General features: G+C 45.0%; 1 protein-coding gene across 3 annotated transcripts in view; it reads left to right on the forward strand.

The window, feature by feature from the left end:
• Positions 1-18132, forward strand: part of LOC135914235 (uncharacterized) — a 67890-nt gene that overhangs the window by 25949 nt on the left and 23809 nt on the right. For all 3 annotated transcript variants that reach the window (XM_065446997.2, XM_065446999.2, XM_065446998.1), the window contains 4 exons: positions 11247-11359; positions 14237-14314; positions 15250-15344; positions 17119-17178. In XM_065446997.2, coding sequence (XP_065303069.1) covers positions 11247-11359; positions 14237-14314; positions 15250-15344; positions 17119-17178 — 346 coding nt within the window. The remainder of the gene's footprint in view (positions 1-11246; positions 11360-14236; positions 14315-15249; positions 15345-17118; positions 17179-18132) is intronic.

Genomic DNA, 18132 nt, shown 5'->3' on the forward strand with positions numbered 1-18132 from the left:
CGGATGGAACTTCGAGTTTTTTTTTAGAACGTGAGTCACGTGTCTCGACAAGGGCGCTCACCAAAGCGCCCGTTCGAGTGCGCCGTTGTGATGTGTACAGCCGAGAGGGCTGATAGGTGACCGGCTTCAGTGCGGCCGTTGTTGTTGCAAACCTGTGCCCGGTAGCACATTTCTTATAAAACCCGAGGGGAGGGGGCGTGATCTCTTGGGAGGCTTCCGCGGAGGCAAATGACTCCCATCAGTAGCGTCAGTGCGCTCGAGTCTTGCTCTGACACAGAGGGAATTTGTTTAAGTGGACTTCGGGAGATAGCGTTATCGGACAAACGTATGTTTTTAAAGATTTGCTACAAACGTATGTTTTTAAAGATTTGCAATAGCGCGTACAGGTATGACATCTGCAACACATTTTACTTACTCGTCCACTGTGAACTTCAGCAGCTTCCTCCGAAATCGCTCAGCGGAGCCAGCCGTGAAAAGAAATTGACTGACCAGCTACTGTCGCCAGCATTTGCTTTTTTCGAACGCTCTTGCGCTTGTGGAAGGCACTTTCGCTTGCGACGCTTTCATGTGGTAGGTGGCACGAAAGTTGTGGTGATGCGTACTGATATAATTCACGTGGGCAGCCTCCTGCGCTTATTGACGCTATATATCTTAGCAGGTGCCCCACACGTGAAATCGTAAACCACGTGCTTTGAACGAGAGACGTGTGCGTCACGCATCCTTTTCGATACGCTTAGGGACTGTGGCGCAGTGTGGCCCGTATAGAATTTTGGCAAATGTTCATTGCTTCACCAGCAGTGCATATGGTCTTCCCAGAAGGCACTTACACCGGTGCGATCCTGGGCCTTTTGCGTCCCAAAGGCGGTTCGTGCGGTACGTGCCGGAACGGAAGGCGGTGATGTGAGGCGGCAACGGTATCCAAAACTGCTCGTTGTTCACTGTTATTCGCCGTTCAATTGACAGCCATAAACGACGGTGCATGTCGAAGCATGACTCGGATAACAATGCGATGAATTATAGTTCAGTGTGTGCCCTATGTGTGTGCCGCACATGGCGCGAGAACAAAGAACGCGTGATTCAGAGAACGCGTACTAAGTCTACGCTATATTATTACCTTTTCTTACGTACCGGCTTCCTATGTCGTATTTAGAATATACAGTTGTTCTATGATAAAAGGAGTAGGTGGTGCCGCCTGAAGGCCCTAGCATCTTCTAAATATGATGTTTTCGAAAAGAAAAGGAAGCGCTGCTCCGTACTCTTAATATTTAAGCGGCATACTGAATTTTCGCCAAGTACAAGAATGTCATGAAGAGAGGTGCGGCTTCGCTGAAGCTGTACGCCTGATACCGAGACCAAGCGTCTCAGAACGTGTACGAACATATGCGCTGGTGAACTTCAACCGGACGAAAAAGTGCAGACGCTCTCAAAAGCGGGAAATCAGAAGTCTAATTTTGCCTGCCGAATTACTCAGAAAAGAAAATCTAGGCGCGGTGTAATCAACACGAGGTAATAGGTTTATTTGATGTGACGCGCTCCTTGAAAAACGGGGGCTTGATGACGTAATCGTGTTCGACAGTATCTACGCGTGTAACACTTCAGCGAGACAAAAGCAACGGCAGATTGCGCAACCGTTCGACGTCACCGCCTAATACGCGTCGTCTCGCAGTTACGGCGAAGTGGGCTGCATTGCGCCTCTTCAGAACCGTCGCGACTCAGCATTGTGGAAGGCTTCGAGCTTCGCGATGACACGGAGATTAGAACTCTCCAGGAGAGCTTTGCGGCGCCGCTTTATCGATAAACGTTCATCACGCTCGAAGTCTTAATAAAAAGCAAATGTCCTACTCGGCGTTCAGGCATCGTTTACAGGTCTTTGTACTGGGAAGATTTCTGTTTGGGCATCCAGCGAAGTGGAATGTTGGGTGCGGTTACGGTGGGAGCTTTGACCGTTCGATTCCCATGTTCTTTTGCTATAATAGAAAGATCCGCACCGGAATGAGACGCTCTTTTGCAACCTGCTCATATGTGTCGCTTACATTCGAGGTCAGGGGCCTTTACCCACGTTCAAAGTTAAATCAGAGAAGAGGACTGTCGCCATTGCGTCCCGGCCTGGAAGGACACCTGCACGATGCAATATTATAGTGGTTTACGAGGTTTTCTTCCCGCAGGTTAGGGCGAAAGGACGTTATATTGTAAAATAATTTGAACGGCATGCCGCCACAGCCACGATGACAAAATTAGTTTCGCAATGAAACTCAGTGCTCTTCCACTCTGTGTAGAAGGATGAACAACGAAACTGTGTATGTGGACCCCTTAATGGTGAACTGCACCTCCGCCGCGGGTCGGCCCGGCATTTCACTATTTTCGGGATCGGCGCACGCATGGGGAGCGCTCAACGCCTGCTTCACCTCAGCCGCGGGTCGGCCCGGTATTGCACTATCTTTTGGATCGGGCCACGTCTAGGGAGTTTTGTCTACACACGGACACGATCCTGAGGAACTAGCCCTTAACAGCTTCGGTGTACAATTGGTTGCGTCTTTGTGTTCCTAATTAACGACAACGAACGCGAGAGCAGTGGCACGAGAGCGTTCGCGTGGTAGCCCCTAGAGGTGCCAACCAGCCAGCTGTGGAACACGACGACGACGACGGTGAAGCTGGAGACAATTCTGATGATAGTTTTGTGTCTACACACGGACACGATCATAGGGGAACTAGCCCTTAACAGCTTCACCGTAATAAAATGTCAGCTGCATGGTGGGACCGAATAAACTTGGTCTCCCAGCACTGCGGCGCACCAAGCCGCAGTCGCAGGCGTACTGTACTCTCGTGCCCAGGCCCACTTCCCTTTCGTGACGACTGGCGCGTTCATTTCGAGCAATACGTGCACGCGCGTGCCAGCTTTCGTTAGGCCAGCGACGAAGGAATGGAGCAGGCGAATAAAGTGCAGGTTTACACTGACTTTCGCGTCCTTCTCTGCATACCCTTGCTGCCACTGCTCTTACCTGGACAGAAATGAAACATCGCCTTCACCTTCGTGACATCACTGCGTCGACGTCGCTTTCGAGTATACATTAGCATGAAACACTGTTTGCGTTTCGATGTAGTTCCTGAGTGGTGCAGTGAATAAACATAAACATATCATGAGAGCTAAGTTGTGACCCGTGCGGTGTGCATACATAAGCATTGCATGGGACTCCACGCATATGACTACAATAATAACCGTTGTGTGGATGGCATTTATTTTATGCTATTGACCGCTTCATGCTCGTAGGTTCCAACATGTGCTTCGAATCTGCATGGTCTTTTAAATTCAGTTGAGTATGTTAAACTATTTTACAAAAACAATGCGAAGAAAGTTTATTGTAGGCCTGTAAATGTTTAGGTGACGTTAAAGAAAAACCATGAAATGGAAAATTGTCATCCACCCGAATGTAGCACCAAGCTACAAAGGAAACCTTTACGGCTTTCTCAGGAAGTTTCGCAGTTGAGAAAAAATTCGTCCTGGTCTGCGATTTTGTTATTCTCAACTGCGAAGCTTTTTTTTTCTGAGAAACCCAAAGGGATTCCTTAGTAACTTCGTGCTACATCCGGGTGGATGAGAATTTCTCCTTTCATTTCACTTACTACAATTTGCTGGATTCTACAGAACTGATTGCCATAAAGGAAAAAAAAAAGAAACAAGTGCTAGAATAAGTTGTCACTCCACAGGCGATGGGCACAGTAAGCAGACAGGTCACGCAACGACATTTATTTACTACAGACGATGAACATCGCTAAGTACACCGGCTTCTTAACATTCCTATGTTCTCCATAGGGCGCACACGGCTAAGGAAAATACGCGACTAATTTTATTTTGAGGGTTGCGCAGCATCAGGTATTTACAAAGATGAGAACAAAACTGAAGTAAGTAAGCTACATACACTAAAATATACTTCGTAGATCTATGGCAATCCGAGCAACTGATACATCAGATAACGGAAGAGTATGAGTGAGTTCGCACATCCTTCGCAAGCATTAGGGGTCTGTATGCTGTTGCTCTTCGAGTGGGAAGTTTATTGAATCCCGTAAACCATTTACAATATACGCGCTCTTATTTGTTGGTGACATTTGGCTGTGAACTTACCGATGTTTAATGTGCGTGCGTTTATGTGTAAGCAGTCTAATCATATAAAATATGTATTTGCTGTGAGTGTTGTCCGTTATTTAACTAAAATTAAGTTCGTCTCCCCAACGTTGAGTCATCGTAAGTATACGAGAGTAGCCAAATATGATTTCGGATAAAGGGTTGATCCATCTGAATAAGTGATTTGAGGACTTTTATGAAAATGAGACATATTTATTTAACGCGATACACCTCCAATAATGAAGTAGTTCAAGGCCAAATGAGCACAAAGCTCGTACAGAAGATATGATTGTGATGCAGCTGGGGGCCAGCTATACACCGTGTAAACGTGCTGCTTTGTAGCACAGAAAACGACGCATGTGGGCGTAACTGTAGAAAAAAAGAAACGGACAATTCCTGAACGCCGGCTCTCTCATTTGTCGCGCCATCCGTCAAGGCATGCAGCGCTGAAGCTGTTACTATTCAAGGGCTGTTTGTGCAGACGTCGCACTTACAAGGCAAGCCTAATAGGAATGCGAGTTTTTTCACGTCGTATCAATATGCACCAGCTTTCTTTGTTGTATTTTTTGCTGTCCGCACGCCTTGCCACGCCTTGCGCGCCCCGCGTAAATACATAAATGGTATTCTTGAATATCACTATTCACGCCCTGCGTAAGTATAAATTACTATGGTGCAGATCCAGTATAGCGTGCTTACCTGTTGCACTGTATAAACAAAACGGTAGGCGACCCTAATCTTTGACTTAGGTGTCTCTTAGTGGCACTCTCACCTCGGCGTTGGCGTGTACTTTAGGCTAACTTTAGACGAACGTGATTACGTGCAGGTGATTACGTAATACGGTGATTACGTGCAGCTTCACTTGGCGTCTCATCGTGGAGAACACAATCAGCCGCATAGCGAACTAGCCATGGACGTGGTTTATAATTGTGGAGGCTGTTCGACGCGGCGTCACTTTAATTCCGGCTGCAGAGTTCTGCTTTAGTCTTTAGATTTGTCCTATTGCAGTGTTCTACTTTGGTGTTTAGATTTGTCCTGTTGCTCTCCTTTCCTTTTTCCTTTTTCCTCCCCTCCTTCCTATCTTCCATTTCTGTGTTGCTGTCGCCTCCCTTCAGAAGAGTAGGCAGGCGTTGTGCCCCTTCCGGTGGCAGTTGCCAGCCTGCTCCTCGCTTTCCCTTTCTTGTTACCTGTGTATATGTGTATATGTGTGCAAAACAAATAATAATAGACGAACGCAACACACGAACCGAACTCGGGGGTAACTGTTTCTCATTAATTAGCCGGTTAAATACCATACCACCTTCTTGTGTGCGACATCATTAGTGACGTCATTACTACCGCTTTCTACTTCTGGGTTTCCAGGAATTTCGCAAGTCTATGGTTCTGTGCTTCGGTGTGCGGCAATCAGTGATTTCTAATTATTTCTAATTTTATATCAGACACTTCATTAACTCAACATTTAACTAAACTTAGGCTCTGGTATCATATATATGTAATAAAACCCATGAATCTTGTACTGTACTATATTTTTCTGATTTATCTTGAATTTCCTCCCCGGTGCTCTCAAGAAATTAACCAGAAGTGCTCCGCAAGAAACAAGAGTGCCACTCGATGCTCGTGCCACTAAAAAATCATCTGCAGTTTCGCCTAAAGGGCGGAACATTAGCAGCGATAGCACTGTGAACTCCCCGGGTGGTGTTATACGAGGGTACGAACATGTTGCCGCAAGGCACCACGCAAGGTTTACTCACTATATCACCAGTACATCCACGTGTATACAGATGGCTCAGGTCATAAACATTCCTCGGCTTCAGCATTCGTCATTATACATTTGGCGCTTGAGCGAACATCCTGAGCGAAGTCTTCCTCCGTGTCAGAACTGTTTGAAATGCTGTGTGCTTTGCGTTTCATAACATCAGAAAAAAATGAATGAAAATTGGTTATCTTTAGCGATTCGCAAGCCACTCTCACATTACTACTAAGCACTAAGAAAAATTCTTTGAACACTTTCCTATTGTACGAGACGCTCAAAGAACACAAAAAAGCAAGTGCAATGAATCAAGTAATTGCATTGCAGTGGTTACCCGGGCACTGCAATATTCCTGGTAATACTGCAGCGGACGCAGCTGTGAATCGGTCGCACAATAACGCGGAGACAACCAATCTTCTCTTTTTGCGTATTGAAGTGCGTCCGCATCTGAAACATATATCCTGCTGTCTCAGCAAAGCTACCTGGTCTGATCAGCAATCTAAGAGCTTGGTGTTATACTTCATAGACCCATGTATAAACCTATCAATTCTGTCAAATCTGACAAAAAACAGAGGATTCGAAACATTAGTGCACCGCCTGCGGCTTGGTACTGCATTTACGCAATGGTTTTTATACAGGATAAAACGTGCCTCTAGTCCAGTGTTCATGTGGCCATCCAGAGGAAGATGTGCATGATCTTCCCCTCGAGTGATATAAATGCGATCCACAACGAAGGGTATTGCAACCAAATTTGTTACATTTAGATAGGAAACCAATCACTCTAAAAAGCTACTTGATCCATGGCTAACAGCGTGCCTTTTTCGAGGACACCAACATTTTGAGGAAATATAAACTTGAGTTTATCCTAATAAGCTAAGTGAGTTATATAAATGTTATGGGTTCAAAATTGATTTATGTAGTGATCGTGATCTTGCGCGATGTGTAATTAGTTGCCCTGTGTTTTGGCTATTCAAAATATTTGACTTTATATATTTGTATCTGTATTCAACACATGCACAAAACTTTGCGATTAATATACTGATGAAATGTATAGTTTTTATTAATCTGGTGTTCTTTTGAATGCCCTATTTGGGATATTATTCACTCTTTTTGCGCATATTTATTTCCTTTGCTTAGTGACAAGGAGTAGCCCATGCCGCCAAAAGGCGCCAGCCTCTCCTATTATTCAATTCAATCATAAAAAGGATTCCATAAAATGAAAGGAAGATTACAGTGGCTAAACTGCGTATTTAAATGACACGCTTATTTAACGATGCGGATTATTTTCTCGTTTCACAACAGGCTTACTGAAATGTCGACGTTCTTGAATCTGGAAACGATGCGATACGGAAACGCTGCATGGAGCGCCGCAGCGACCTTGGACACGGACGCTTGCAATACGTGTCGGAACATGAGCAACAATGCCATCGCGCATTGGGATCGGCCTCTACACGCGAACGAGTTTAGCAACGCTTCAAAGGTGCAACGTTGGGAAGCGGGTCGCAACGAGCGATCACGACCGCGCCCACGCGCTTACGCGCATATGTATCGATGCTGATAGGCAGCACGAGTCATGCCTTCAGTGTAGCGCGGCAACGTGCCTCGCGCGGGGAGGGTCACATGTATGTGTGCCGCAACGGGAAAACGGCTTTTCGTTCGATCTCATCGGTGCCGTGGTTTCCCGGGCCCGACCGGACGTCCGCTATTAGGGGGACGTTCGCTGCCTCACTTGTCACCCGGGCCACCACCGCAGGTGCAGGCGCCTGCGCAGACTGCAATGCGGACTTTTCGTCATTATTGTTGCCGATGCGGCTGACGCCACCATGCCTGACACCCTCCTCCCCAGCCCCCGGCTACCTTCACAACTTTTCCTTCCTTCAAATGCGTTCCTTTCTTCCTCTTCGAATAAGCCTCATCGCGCGCAATTTGCGCGCATTGCGTATTTTCGCTATTGTGCGGTGTGCCGCCGGGCCGATGCGCAGTTTTGCGAAATTATGGCGGCGCTGTTCTTGCTTGTTGCGTCCCGCGGTGCTGTTCTGGCTGTCAGTGGCAGCTGTTGCCAGACAGGACATAAAATGTGCTACCAATCTGTCATGTCTCTGTACAAACGCTTAATAAGGCAAGAATTACAGGTTCATCGTTTACTGTTATACACGGTTCTTTATGAAACGCTAGACGTTGCAGACAAACACGAGAAAGTACTTCACTAAAGATAAACTACAATATGGTTGCTGAAGTGCCGGTTTGTGGTGTATGACGTCATCGTGCAGGAAAACACCCGCATCTTGAAGGTGCGCTCGTCTCCGATTTTCGTTCATTCTCAGGAATAGCGGTGCCATAGGATTATGCATCTTGAAAGAGCTGTTTGATTAGAGGCAACAGGAAAAAATATCTCCCAGGCCGCCGCAGCTATGACAGAGTTTTAAAGAAATACGGATTCAGCGCGAGTAAGGCCAAGTGCATATTGTGTGAAGTCTTGCTGAGAAACCACCTGTTATTTTTAGTTTCTGACATCAAATAATTATTTTTAATTAAATATTTGCAATAGTGCAAACAAGAAACCAGATTCGAAGATATAATTTGTAGCCATGCTACCGTCAACTGATGACGATATAGCAAATAATTTATAATTTTAACGCCTATTTTCATAGCGTGTTTTCAGTATCCGGACCATCTACGCCTACAGCACTCATTTCAGCCATGCGAAGTCAATTTCATTTCATATCCTGGTTTGGTTTCTATGCTTTTAAACTTAAATTAGAAAAAATGTTGCGGTTCTGACGATCTTCCCAATGTGTTTCTTCGACGATATGCCGAATGCGTTGCCAAGTTCCTTTTTACTATTTTCACGGTTCCTTGTCAACAGCAACCTTGCCGCGTGACGGGAAGACGGCCCGAGTAATCCCTATCTTCATGAAAGGCGACATATTATTACTATCTAATTACAGACAATATCTTTAGCTTCCTCATGTTTTGAACTTACAGAACATATTATAGCCACTCAGACTACAGAATTCCTTTACAAACACTCCATATTAACAAGTTTTCAGCACGGTTTTCGAAAGAAGTATTCGACCGTGACGCACCTCGTCACTGTTACGCATGAGTTTGCAAAAGGTCTTGATAATAATATTCAGATAACCACTATTTTTTAGATTTCTGTAAGGCCTTTGATAAAGTTCCTCATGACAAACTCATCTATAAACTTAACAAAATTAGTCTACCGAAGGTGTTGGTCGCTTGGGTGGCTGAATATTGTAGAAATCGGGTGCAGTTTGTCACAGTCTAGGATCGAAATTCGCGCCTTCTACCAGTCACGTCGGGTGTGCCCCAAGGCAGTGTGCTAGGGCCTTTGCTGTTTTTGGGCTGTATAAATTATATCGTAGATGTAATCGATCCAACTGTTCACATTCGATTGTTCGCACATGACTGTATTTTATTCCGTGAAGTTTGCAGCATACATGATCAACAAGAACTAAACAAAAATCTAAATTACATATACCAATGGTGCAACAAGTGGGGCATGGTCGTAAATGCACAAAAACAGTTTCCATTTCTATCACAAAAAAAGCCCCTTTTCACTATGCTTACTCCCTAGGTTCATCTATAGTTTATCATGTCGATAGCTACGAATATATAGGTGTAACGTTCACTGCTAACCTCCCCTGGAATTGCCGCGTTGACATTTGTTGTTCTGCTTTCAGAAAGTTGTTTTTTAAGACAAAAGTTTCGTAATTCACCACCAAATGTAAAACTTCTATGCTATCAATCATACATCAGACCAAAGCTAGAATATGCAAGCATAGTATGGGACCCTTACACAAAACGTAACATTGATAAACTCGAAAGAATTCAAAGAAAGGCCGTTCAATTGATCTTTTCTAAATTTCGTGGTGTGGGCTCTCCATCATAGCCAATAACACACCACCACTTTAGCACAGAGGGCAATTTCGCTTGGGCTTCCTGGATTCTCTCCTTAACCAGAAATTCGCTATTGACTCTTCATTGTATTTATCCCCCCTGTCAACAAGAAATACGCATCAACAACCAAGATCTTTAACGCCATATTTCGCAAAGACAGGTGCTTAGAATTTTTCCTTCTTCCCGCACACAGTCTCTCAATAAAATTCTATACCAGAACGTGATGTTTTGCCATCGTGTAGCTTTTTCTACATTTACCCATTGTGTTCATTTTTTGCTATTTGTCTCTGGATGTAAAACACAATGTATGTTCACCGTTACACTCACTGTGATTTGTTAAAAAATATGCCCATCCTGCTTGGACCACGTTATGTGGTCTGCAGTATGCATAAATAATAATAATAATAATTGAACTTTTTCATTGTTCTTGTTGTCAAAATATTAAGTGATTGTACAGAATTGTAAGACATGTCAAAATGTGTTTCCAGCAGGGCATATACATATGGCTTGTTTACTTTTGCCGGCAAATAGGGAAGGCCCAAGAAATATGAGAAGTACCATGCGAATGCGCACCCGTTCGCACGGGATACCAGCGTCATAAAACACTCTCAATGGGGAAAGCAAGCTGTTATCTCAGGCACATACTCGATGTTATCTCAGGCACGTGAATGGCTGCGCCACTGGTCAACACTATAGTACGCATGCAGTAAAAAAAGACATCCTCGTGGAGACCTCGCTAACAGGTCTTGCATGTGCTGCTTGCAAATGGCTGGTGCTGGAGCACCGCACGTCTACTGCCGCATACAAGCTGCGTGTTTCTTCAGATAGCGAGGGAGCCGCTAAGCGTTGCCCAGGCGCTTCCAGGAGCTCTACAAGCAGTGGAGCTCTCTGAGAGAACATTCACCAATGAATGCTGGAGATGTTTTCTTTGTCATGCGGTTTGTTATGCTACACCGGAAAAGAAAGGTATTAATATATGAAATGACCGACTCATACGCAGTACACACACATATGTGCGATTTCGCTAATTTCTCTTCCAGAAATAGCAGTGGGTTCTCATAAGTAATGCGTGGAATAATTAAATGCACCCAGGAATGGGGGTCTTATAGTGACTGTTCGGATTAATCGAGTCATGGAATGAGTCACTGGTGTCTGGCTTTCTCTGTAGCCTTGTTCGAATCACAGGTTGTGAGAGGTAACAGCTGGGGGTAATTCGACTTTATCCACTTCCCTTCATTTCACGTAGGGAAGGTTGGAACAGGAAAAGAGGGAGAGAGATAGACCGTAGTACGGATCAGTCATGCGCGCTATAGACAAGGCGCAGCGTGCCTGCGGCGTGTTTGAATGAACTGCGTGTTCTGGTTCCTGTGTCACGCCTTCTTTGTGGCTTATGGTGAACTACCACGAAATCCTCGGGGCCTAATAGTAATGTTTGACCTCCACTTGTCATGCTCGCAGAAATCGCGAAACAGAAGCAGCAGCCGCCGCAACTCCAGACGCTGCAGGCAGCCAACGGTGCTGTGCGCAAGGATGTCAACGGGCACCAGGAGACGCGGACCTCGGCCAAGCAGGTTGGTGACTGCGTGCGTACGCCTAAAGCCGCGTGCAGGTGAAACAAGAGCAGGACAGTGCAACGACGAGCAAGAGGAACATGTAACAGACGCACAGTCATCATGGTGGTGTCAAACAAATTGCAAAGAAAAATACATTTTTCGCATCAATGTTTCGTTTCCATCTTAACATACAAGTGGTAAAGGTGTTAGCAGTAGGATAAATTATCTATAAAGGGACACTAAAGGAAAATATTTAGTCGAGCTAGATTAAAAGATTAGGCTTCTGCAATAACGAATTTGGCATTCGTAGCAAGAACCGAGCTTTTGTAAGCGAGGAAATGACAAAAATGAAAAATCGTTGTGGTGTCGCCTATATTTGACTATAGTACCTCTCGTGTGACGTCAGCAATGGCTACTCACAGAGCGACAAAGAGGGAGATCATATGGAGGTTACGTCAACTCGTTCGTTTTGGTGCGGGCGATTCAAATGGCGGAGCAGCAGCGAGAACTTAACTGGCAGTTCTCTATGCAAGTCATTACAGATAGACTTTTCGTCGAATAATCCATCGTATAACCTTGTTTAATATTTTCGTTTATTATCTCTTTAAGAATAATACATTTTTTATTGTCTACGCTGCTGCAGTTCGGCTAGGACGTTACCGTCCTAAAAGTAAAGCGTTACAGCATGTCACTGTAAATGAATAGAAGCGGTACAGAAGAGCTCGGGACGGTGAGCTCTCGAGGAGCGTCGCGGGCATGTGCTCAACAACCGCGATTTCATGTATGGCTCTTCCGGTCGAAACCGCTCTTTTACGATCCCGCGGCGTGTTTGCTCGTCGGTGGCGTGCCCTTTACGATACACCGATTAAACCGAGGCTGTGGCATACGCTTCTTCAGCTATAACTCTGTTAACGGCAGCACCACCGACACAGTCTTTGCTGACGTCGCGTTGAAGCGCACTTGGCAAGCCGCGGTGTGACACCGCTACCTCGTCGTTGTGCAAGAGCTCGCGAAGCTTCTGGCAAATCCCACAGCGTCTTTGAAAAAGTTGGATAGATACTGTAGCGTGCGCTAGGATCAACTTTAAATTTTTTCTAATCCAAATTTGCCAGAGTAATACATAGTAATACATAGTAATACATAGAACTACTACGTCGAGTAATATTGTGTTTCGCGTAGGCTCTCAGCGGAAGTTGTCGCCAACGCGAAGCTGTCGTTAGCTATCAATGGGAGAAAAGACTCGCTCTAACACTCAGCCGAAACAAAGCGACCTATACCGCAGCGCAAGTTTACCCGAAACGCGACTACTGGAAAACGTGGATTAGCTCTAAACGGGCCAGCAGAAAACAAATTCTCGTCGAGATCCGCCGGTTGAATTAGCTCTAGAGAAGCTATACAGAAAAATTCTGTGTGATTCGTCTTTCTTTTACTTGCGGTACTTGTGAACGACGAACGTTATAAGTACGAATCAACGAAACAAAGACGAAAACAGAGAATCAAACATTGCGTGCCCTTTTTGATTCTCTATTATCCTTTCGTCGCTTCGGTTTACTGGTTGCCTTCCCAGGTTTTTTGTAGACCACTCTGACTTCGTTGAACTTAATGTTTTCCTTCTACATAGACAATGTACACACTTTATATATGTCGTTAAACAGAGTTCCCTTCGTATACTGTTCTCTGCAGTTTTCAAATGTGGTTGTTTGCAGGTCTATAGACATTAAACCTTTCATTACCGACAACAAGCTGTGCTGGTCCACACAAAAACCTATAAGTACAGGTTTGGCTTCACCACCCATAAGACATTTCTGGCAAAAGTTATACGGCCGTTCATCAAAGTGATAGTGCCGCTATATTTTAGTCAAAGAATACACCTTCTCAGTTAACCTTAGTTTTCAAGCTCTGCAGTGAAGTTTTTCTTAATATTGGGGTTCAAATGCTTCTTTTTTTACATATGTTTTAAAGCCCTCTTCTGAAAAAGATATTCAATAGTATTTTTGGCCGTTTCCTAACTTAAGTTTGTTTGAATAAGCGAAACGGATAATCTAGAAAGAAGTGAAAATTGAGCCTCCATGCGGTTTGAAGACCATTTGTAGACTTGACGCGCGCACACGCACGCGCACACGCACGCGCACAGGCACGCACACACACAAAGCCCATAAACCTGTGCCTGTTCTCCCTAACTTGTCTCTGCCTTATCCATAAACTTTCTACAGACTATTTTTGGGGAGGAGGGACGAAAGTAGGTTTGTGAACTTCACAGCTTCGAACCACAACTATCAAGAGTTGGTATGTAGGTGGCAAGGCAGCTGGTTAAAAAATGGCAGTGATAAACAAGCTTTTGTGGTCTTGCGAACGAATGCGTTCGGGGAAAACTCGCAATTAAATATGAACCGTTTAATAAAGTAGCATAAGAGGGAACACATTAGCTCTTTCTACAGGCAAATGTTGTCCTTCAGTCACGTCGTTGTAGCAACATTGCTTCCCTTCAGGTTGTAGATAAGCAAACCATTTGAATTGTGCATAAGTTAGACGGTAACCGGTAAATAAAGGATATCGCTCATGGTAAAAAAATAGATGCCCTGTCCTAAGGCAACCTTGCCTTTTGGAACTTACCGTGGCTATCCTTGGCCACGAAGCGTTGTCCTATACCTATATACTAATATAGGTTAACTTACAGCCTGCGGCTGTAAGTTAACGCTGTTCATGCTTGATCAATGGCCTAAACAGAGATTTTCAGGTAGTTGTACATTGTTTTGCAAACTGAAACACAATATTACGATTGTGCTTACGTGGAGTGAGAACAGGCTTGGCAATGCTCCTATCTGCTGGTGGTGCTGGGAGCTAACGGGACTTTCAAAAGTTGTGCCTCAGTGAAACGTGCGCACCGTGGCGCAGGCTCTACAAGATTGCCTGGAAGAGCTGGGCGTCGATGATGCGGTGTGGTGCTCCAGGAGTTCCGACAAGGTCTACCAGGTGAGCGGGATCGCCAAACGCCGGCTTTATTTCACAGGGGATACAATTTGACTGTAGCTGTGTGTGGGGAACTTCTAGGGATTCGAGAGGAATCTGCGAAATGCTTTTGCTCTGGCGGACCTTTGCGCGTTTACCCGTCCATCGCGCTCACTTATATTACTGGGTGCGACAGCGTGGTACCCTTATCATGACGCTGAGCAGTGTACAGGCACCAAGGCCAAATAAAATGCAAGGTGTTGGGCTGCCTTTACTCGGAACACTCAGCATGTGTTCAGAGCTCGACAATATGAAACGAACAGTGGCCTAGCTCCGATCAGTATACCACACTGAGCGCCAGCAGTGGCCAACCGGAAGGAGCAGTCTCTGAAAACAACTTTTTCCAAGTTAAGCTTGGAGAGACCAGCTTTTCGACAGGAAATTGCAGGGCACTACCCAGATCGTTTTACGGTTCTGTTTTGGGGTCGTTAGGCAAAGGCAGAGCGATTTTGGCAGCTTTTCGGTATTTAAATATCCTTATAGTTGACTTGAGTTTCACGTTTCGCGTGATGGTAAATGTTTAGCGTCATGCTTCACAAGTGAATATCCTCTGAAAAAAGTTTACATCCTTCATGGCGAATAGGTCTTTCGATGAAATTAGCCAAGAAGGATCATTGTGCACTGTTCAAAAGACTACCCAGAATTTTTCGCAAGGGTCTCCAGAAACATGCAGAGAATTGTATTTATTACCATGGTCACCTTACAGAAATTAAATGAAACGTGATAGGAGAGTAGGTTTGGGTCATTACAATCTACGATACCTGTGATCGAGAAATAGCTTATTCTGTGCCAATCATCTCTAACTTAACACCCTTGGTCCACAAGGAATACTTGATAAACATGTGGGATTTGTTCCCTAACGCTCAACTGCGGCATCCACACATTCTGTCTGAGCGCAGGTTATGTTTCCCTGCGAGTCGGGAGAAGACACGGACCTGGTGCTCAAGTCTCTCAACTCCAGGGGAATCGGCCTGGACACAGGCTCCACCGTTGGGTGAGCTTGCCACCATGCCTTCAACACGATGTTCACGCGAACATGTGCATGAATGACAAATTCGGTTGAAGCAAAGCTCCTGCGGTACATTATATGTTGAATTTGCATGACTGTGCGACATGATCTGAACTACCTGGCGTTGTGAACAGGAATACGAGTATGTGAGAGTAAGGCCCCTAACATGACGTAATATGAATGCGTAATATGCAGTTCATTTCATATTTCCATACTTTTGCCGTTCTTGTTTCGCCCACATTGAGAAAAACACAAGTGCTTAAATATGAGAGAGAGATAGAGAGAAAAGGGAAGAAGGAAAGGCAGGGAGGTTAACCAGACTGAGTCCAGTTTGCTACCCTACACGTGGGGAGGGGAATGGGGAGTGAGAGAGAGAGAAACATGAGTCTATATCGCACTTTCACATGCACTAAGTTAGGTGTAGGAGGTCCATAGTCTGGCACTCAAGTCTGTTGCCTTCAGGTAGTGAAGAAGCGCTTGAACTGCTTAAATATGAGTGACTGCTTGATCTGTGGACGCCTTCGATGTTATAAGCCATAAGCATGTGCAAAGGAACTATGGATACATGCATGCTTTGTATTTCATGGAGCTGTCTCTATTCTGTACACTTTGTTGCTCACAAAGAAAGTGAAGCTTAAAAATAGCAACCCCATTGTGTGGGCAAGTTTCGCGATGCACTACATCCACGACTGCTCTCCCCGTTTAGGTTTCATTGTTTGTTCTTTTTGTCTCATAGTTGTTCCCCCGAGTCGTATAACGAGTGCTTTACCTGGACGTGTGCTTGATTATCAATTTGAGGTCAAATCGGTTCACCTTGTCCTATATGCAATACTTCGCGTGTTAAATGTGTTTGCTCGTCGCGTACGCACTTGTCACCGTTTTCCATATCGCATACACGCTTGCTGCCGGGCGACTTTATCGTTCACGCCTGTTTGCTCCGTCATGTGTCGCACACTTCCACGGCGAAGCCAATAGATAGTCTTGTTTACAACTTGCTCATTGCGGAGCTCTCCACAGGGATCAAACATTTGCTTACCTGTCGGTATAAGAAATCTTGCGGCCTCGTATCTTTATGGGAGTATCTAGGTCCCGCTCCCTCGCGACTGCGGAGGGGTTTCCACTTGATTTACTTCCGGATACGTGCATGTAATGCGCAGGCTAATGGCAGAATTATTGATTTAACTTTTTTTTATCACCCTATTTCTTGTCTTAGATGTTTGGTCATGTAAAAGCGAGGTATATTGGTAGCTTTCGCTCATATTGGTGCTAACTTTAGTTTTGAGCATTGACGCGCTCGCACGACTGCACTGACTACCAAGGAAATGCATGCAGAAAAAAAACGGTCTAACGCTTACATTGACGCAGTACAATTCAAGTCTAATTCATTCTTGTTAGCTAATGCTTCACTAGAACTGTGACTGTCGCATGGCTAAAACGTTTATGCTTTCAAATTTTGATACGTTGAAGTCAAATGCCTCGCATATTTTTAACGTGCCTATGCTGCTGAAATCGAACGCTACTTTGGGACCCATAAACGTATTCTTCAGCGTGGCTAAACGCGTCAAAAGGAAGCAGCTTTTGTTTTGCGCACTCATCAGATAAAGGAAACCGACCTGTGCATTGAAGCAACTGGCTCACGTTTCATGTTTGTCTACAGGAAAATGACCGTTTGCTCCCCGGAGACCGAGTATACATTTAAGCCTTAGATTTCTGTTCAAATGTAAGTGCAGTAATTGAACTCTATCTTTCTTTTTTGCAGGGTCGTTCCTTGTGCAATATTTTACCAAGGTGGTGACGAAGCCACTGCAGAAAGCCACGAGTGAGTGCATTTCAGGTCAGATTAATGAACGCAGGTCCATACCATTTGGCAGCCCATTGCGCAGCTTGTGGTTGCAAGCCCACTTTCGAATTCAAGCGTGTACTCTGGAGAAATAAAACTGAAAAGTCCCGCTTCATTGCAGCTATCTGTCCTGATCAGTAAATGTGGTGACAGGTGTGTCAGCCAGGCGTCACTTGTGCTACACAACAACAAAAATTTTTGGATTTATCTAACCGTTAAAAAATATCACTACCTTGTGTTACCTGTCTTTCTCTTGTTTCACTGTTTGTTGAGAGTAATAGATGGTGTGCGGGTGCACGCACGCATGAGTTTTCGCATTTATATGCGGCTTGTAAGCAATAAACCTTTAGTCGTGAGTCAGCGCTCGTGTTGCATCTTTGTTCTTTGTCTCTGTTCAGTCGTTCGCGCTGTAAGTAATAATGCAGATCTACCGTCTCGCTCAGCTAGCTACCATTCAGGTCTCGGAATCATACGGCTATTTCACACCGTGCGTCTCAACGTCATCCCATGAAGCTCACGCAGGGCCCACGAAAACGAGACAGGCCGTGCGAAACGTGACTGATACTGAAGCTTAGTAAAACTACGCGCTTCACTTTGTCATAGTGACTCCCACTAACGATTCCATTTTAATGTGCTCAAAGTGAAACGACCAATCTACAAAGCATCTAATACCTAGATTTAAGAAACTTTTGTCTAGCAGGTATAACGTCGTTGAAGTCAAAATCCTGAAGGTGCCACCGCAGTCTGCGGTGTGCGAACAGTAGGCAGAACGTGACTGTGAGGTCGCAGTTCGTTTTCGTTAAACAGCGGTAAACTTGAGGGTCATGTTCTCATGCATAAGCAAGCCAGCTCTACGGATAAGTTGGAAGGCGTGATGTCTGTACGTTTGTCTCAGCGCCGCCTATAGTATAGTTGATGAAAAGGTTAAGGTTG

This window comes from Dermacentor albipictus, chromosome 6, assembly GCF_038994185.2.
Source record: "Dermacentor albipictus isolate Rhodes 1998 colony chromosome 6, USDA_Dalb.pri_finalv2, whole genome shotgun sequence".
Classification (NCBI taxonomy): Eukaryota; Metazoa; Arthropoda; class Arachnida; order Ixodida; family Ixodidae; genus Dermacentor; species Dermacentor albipictus.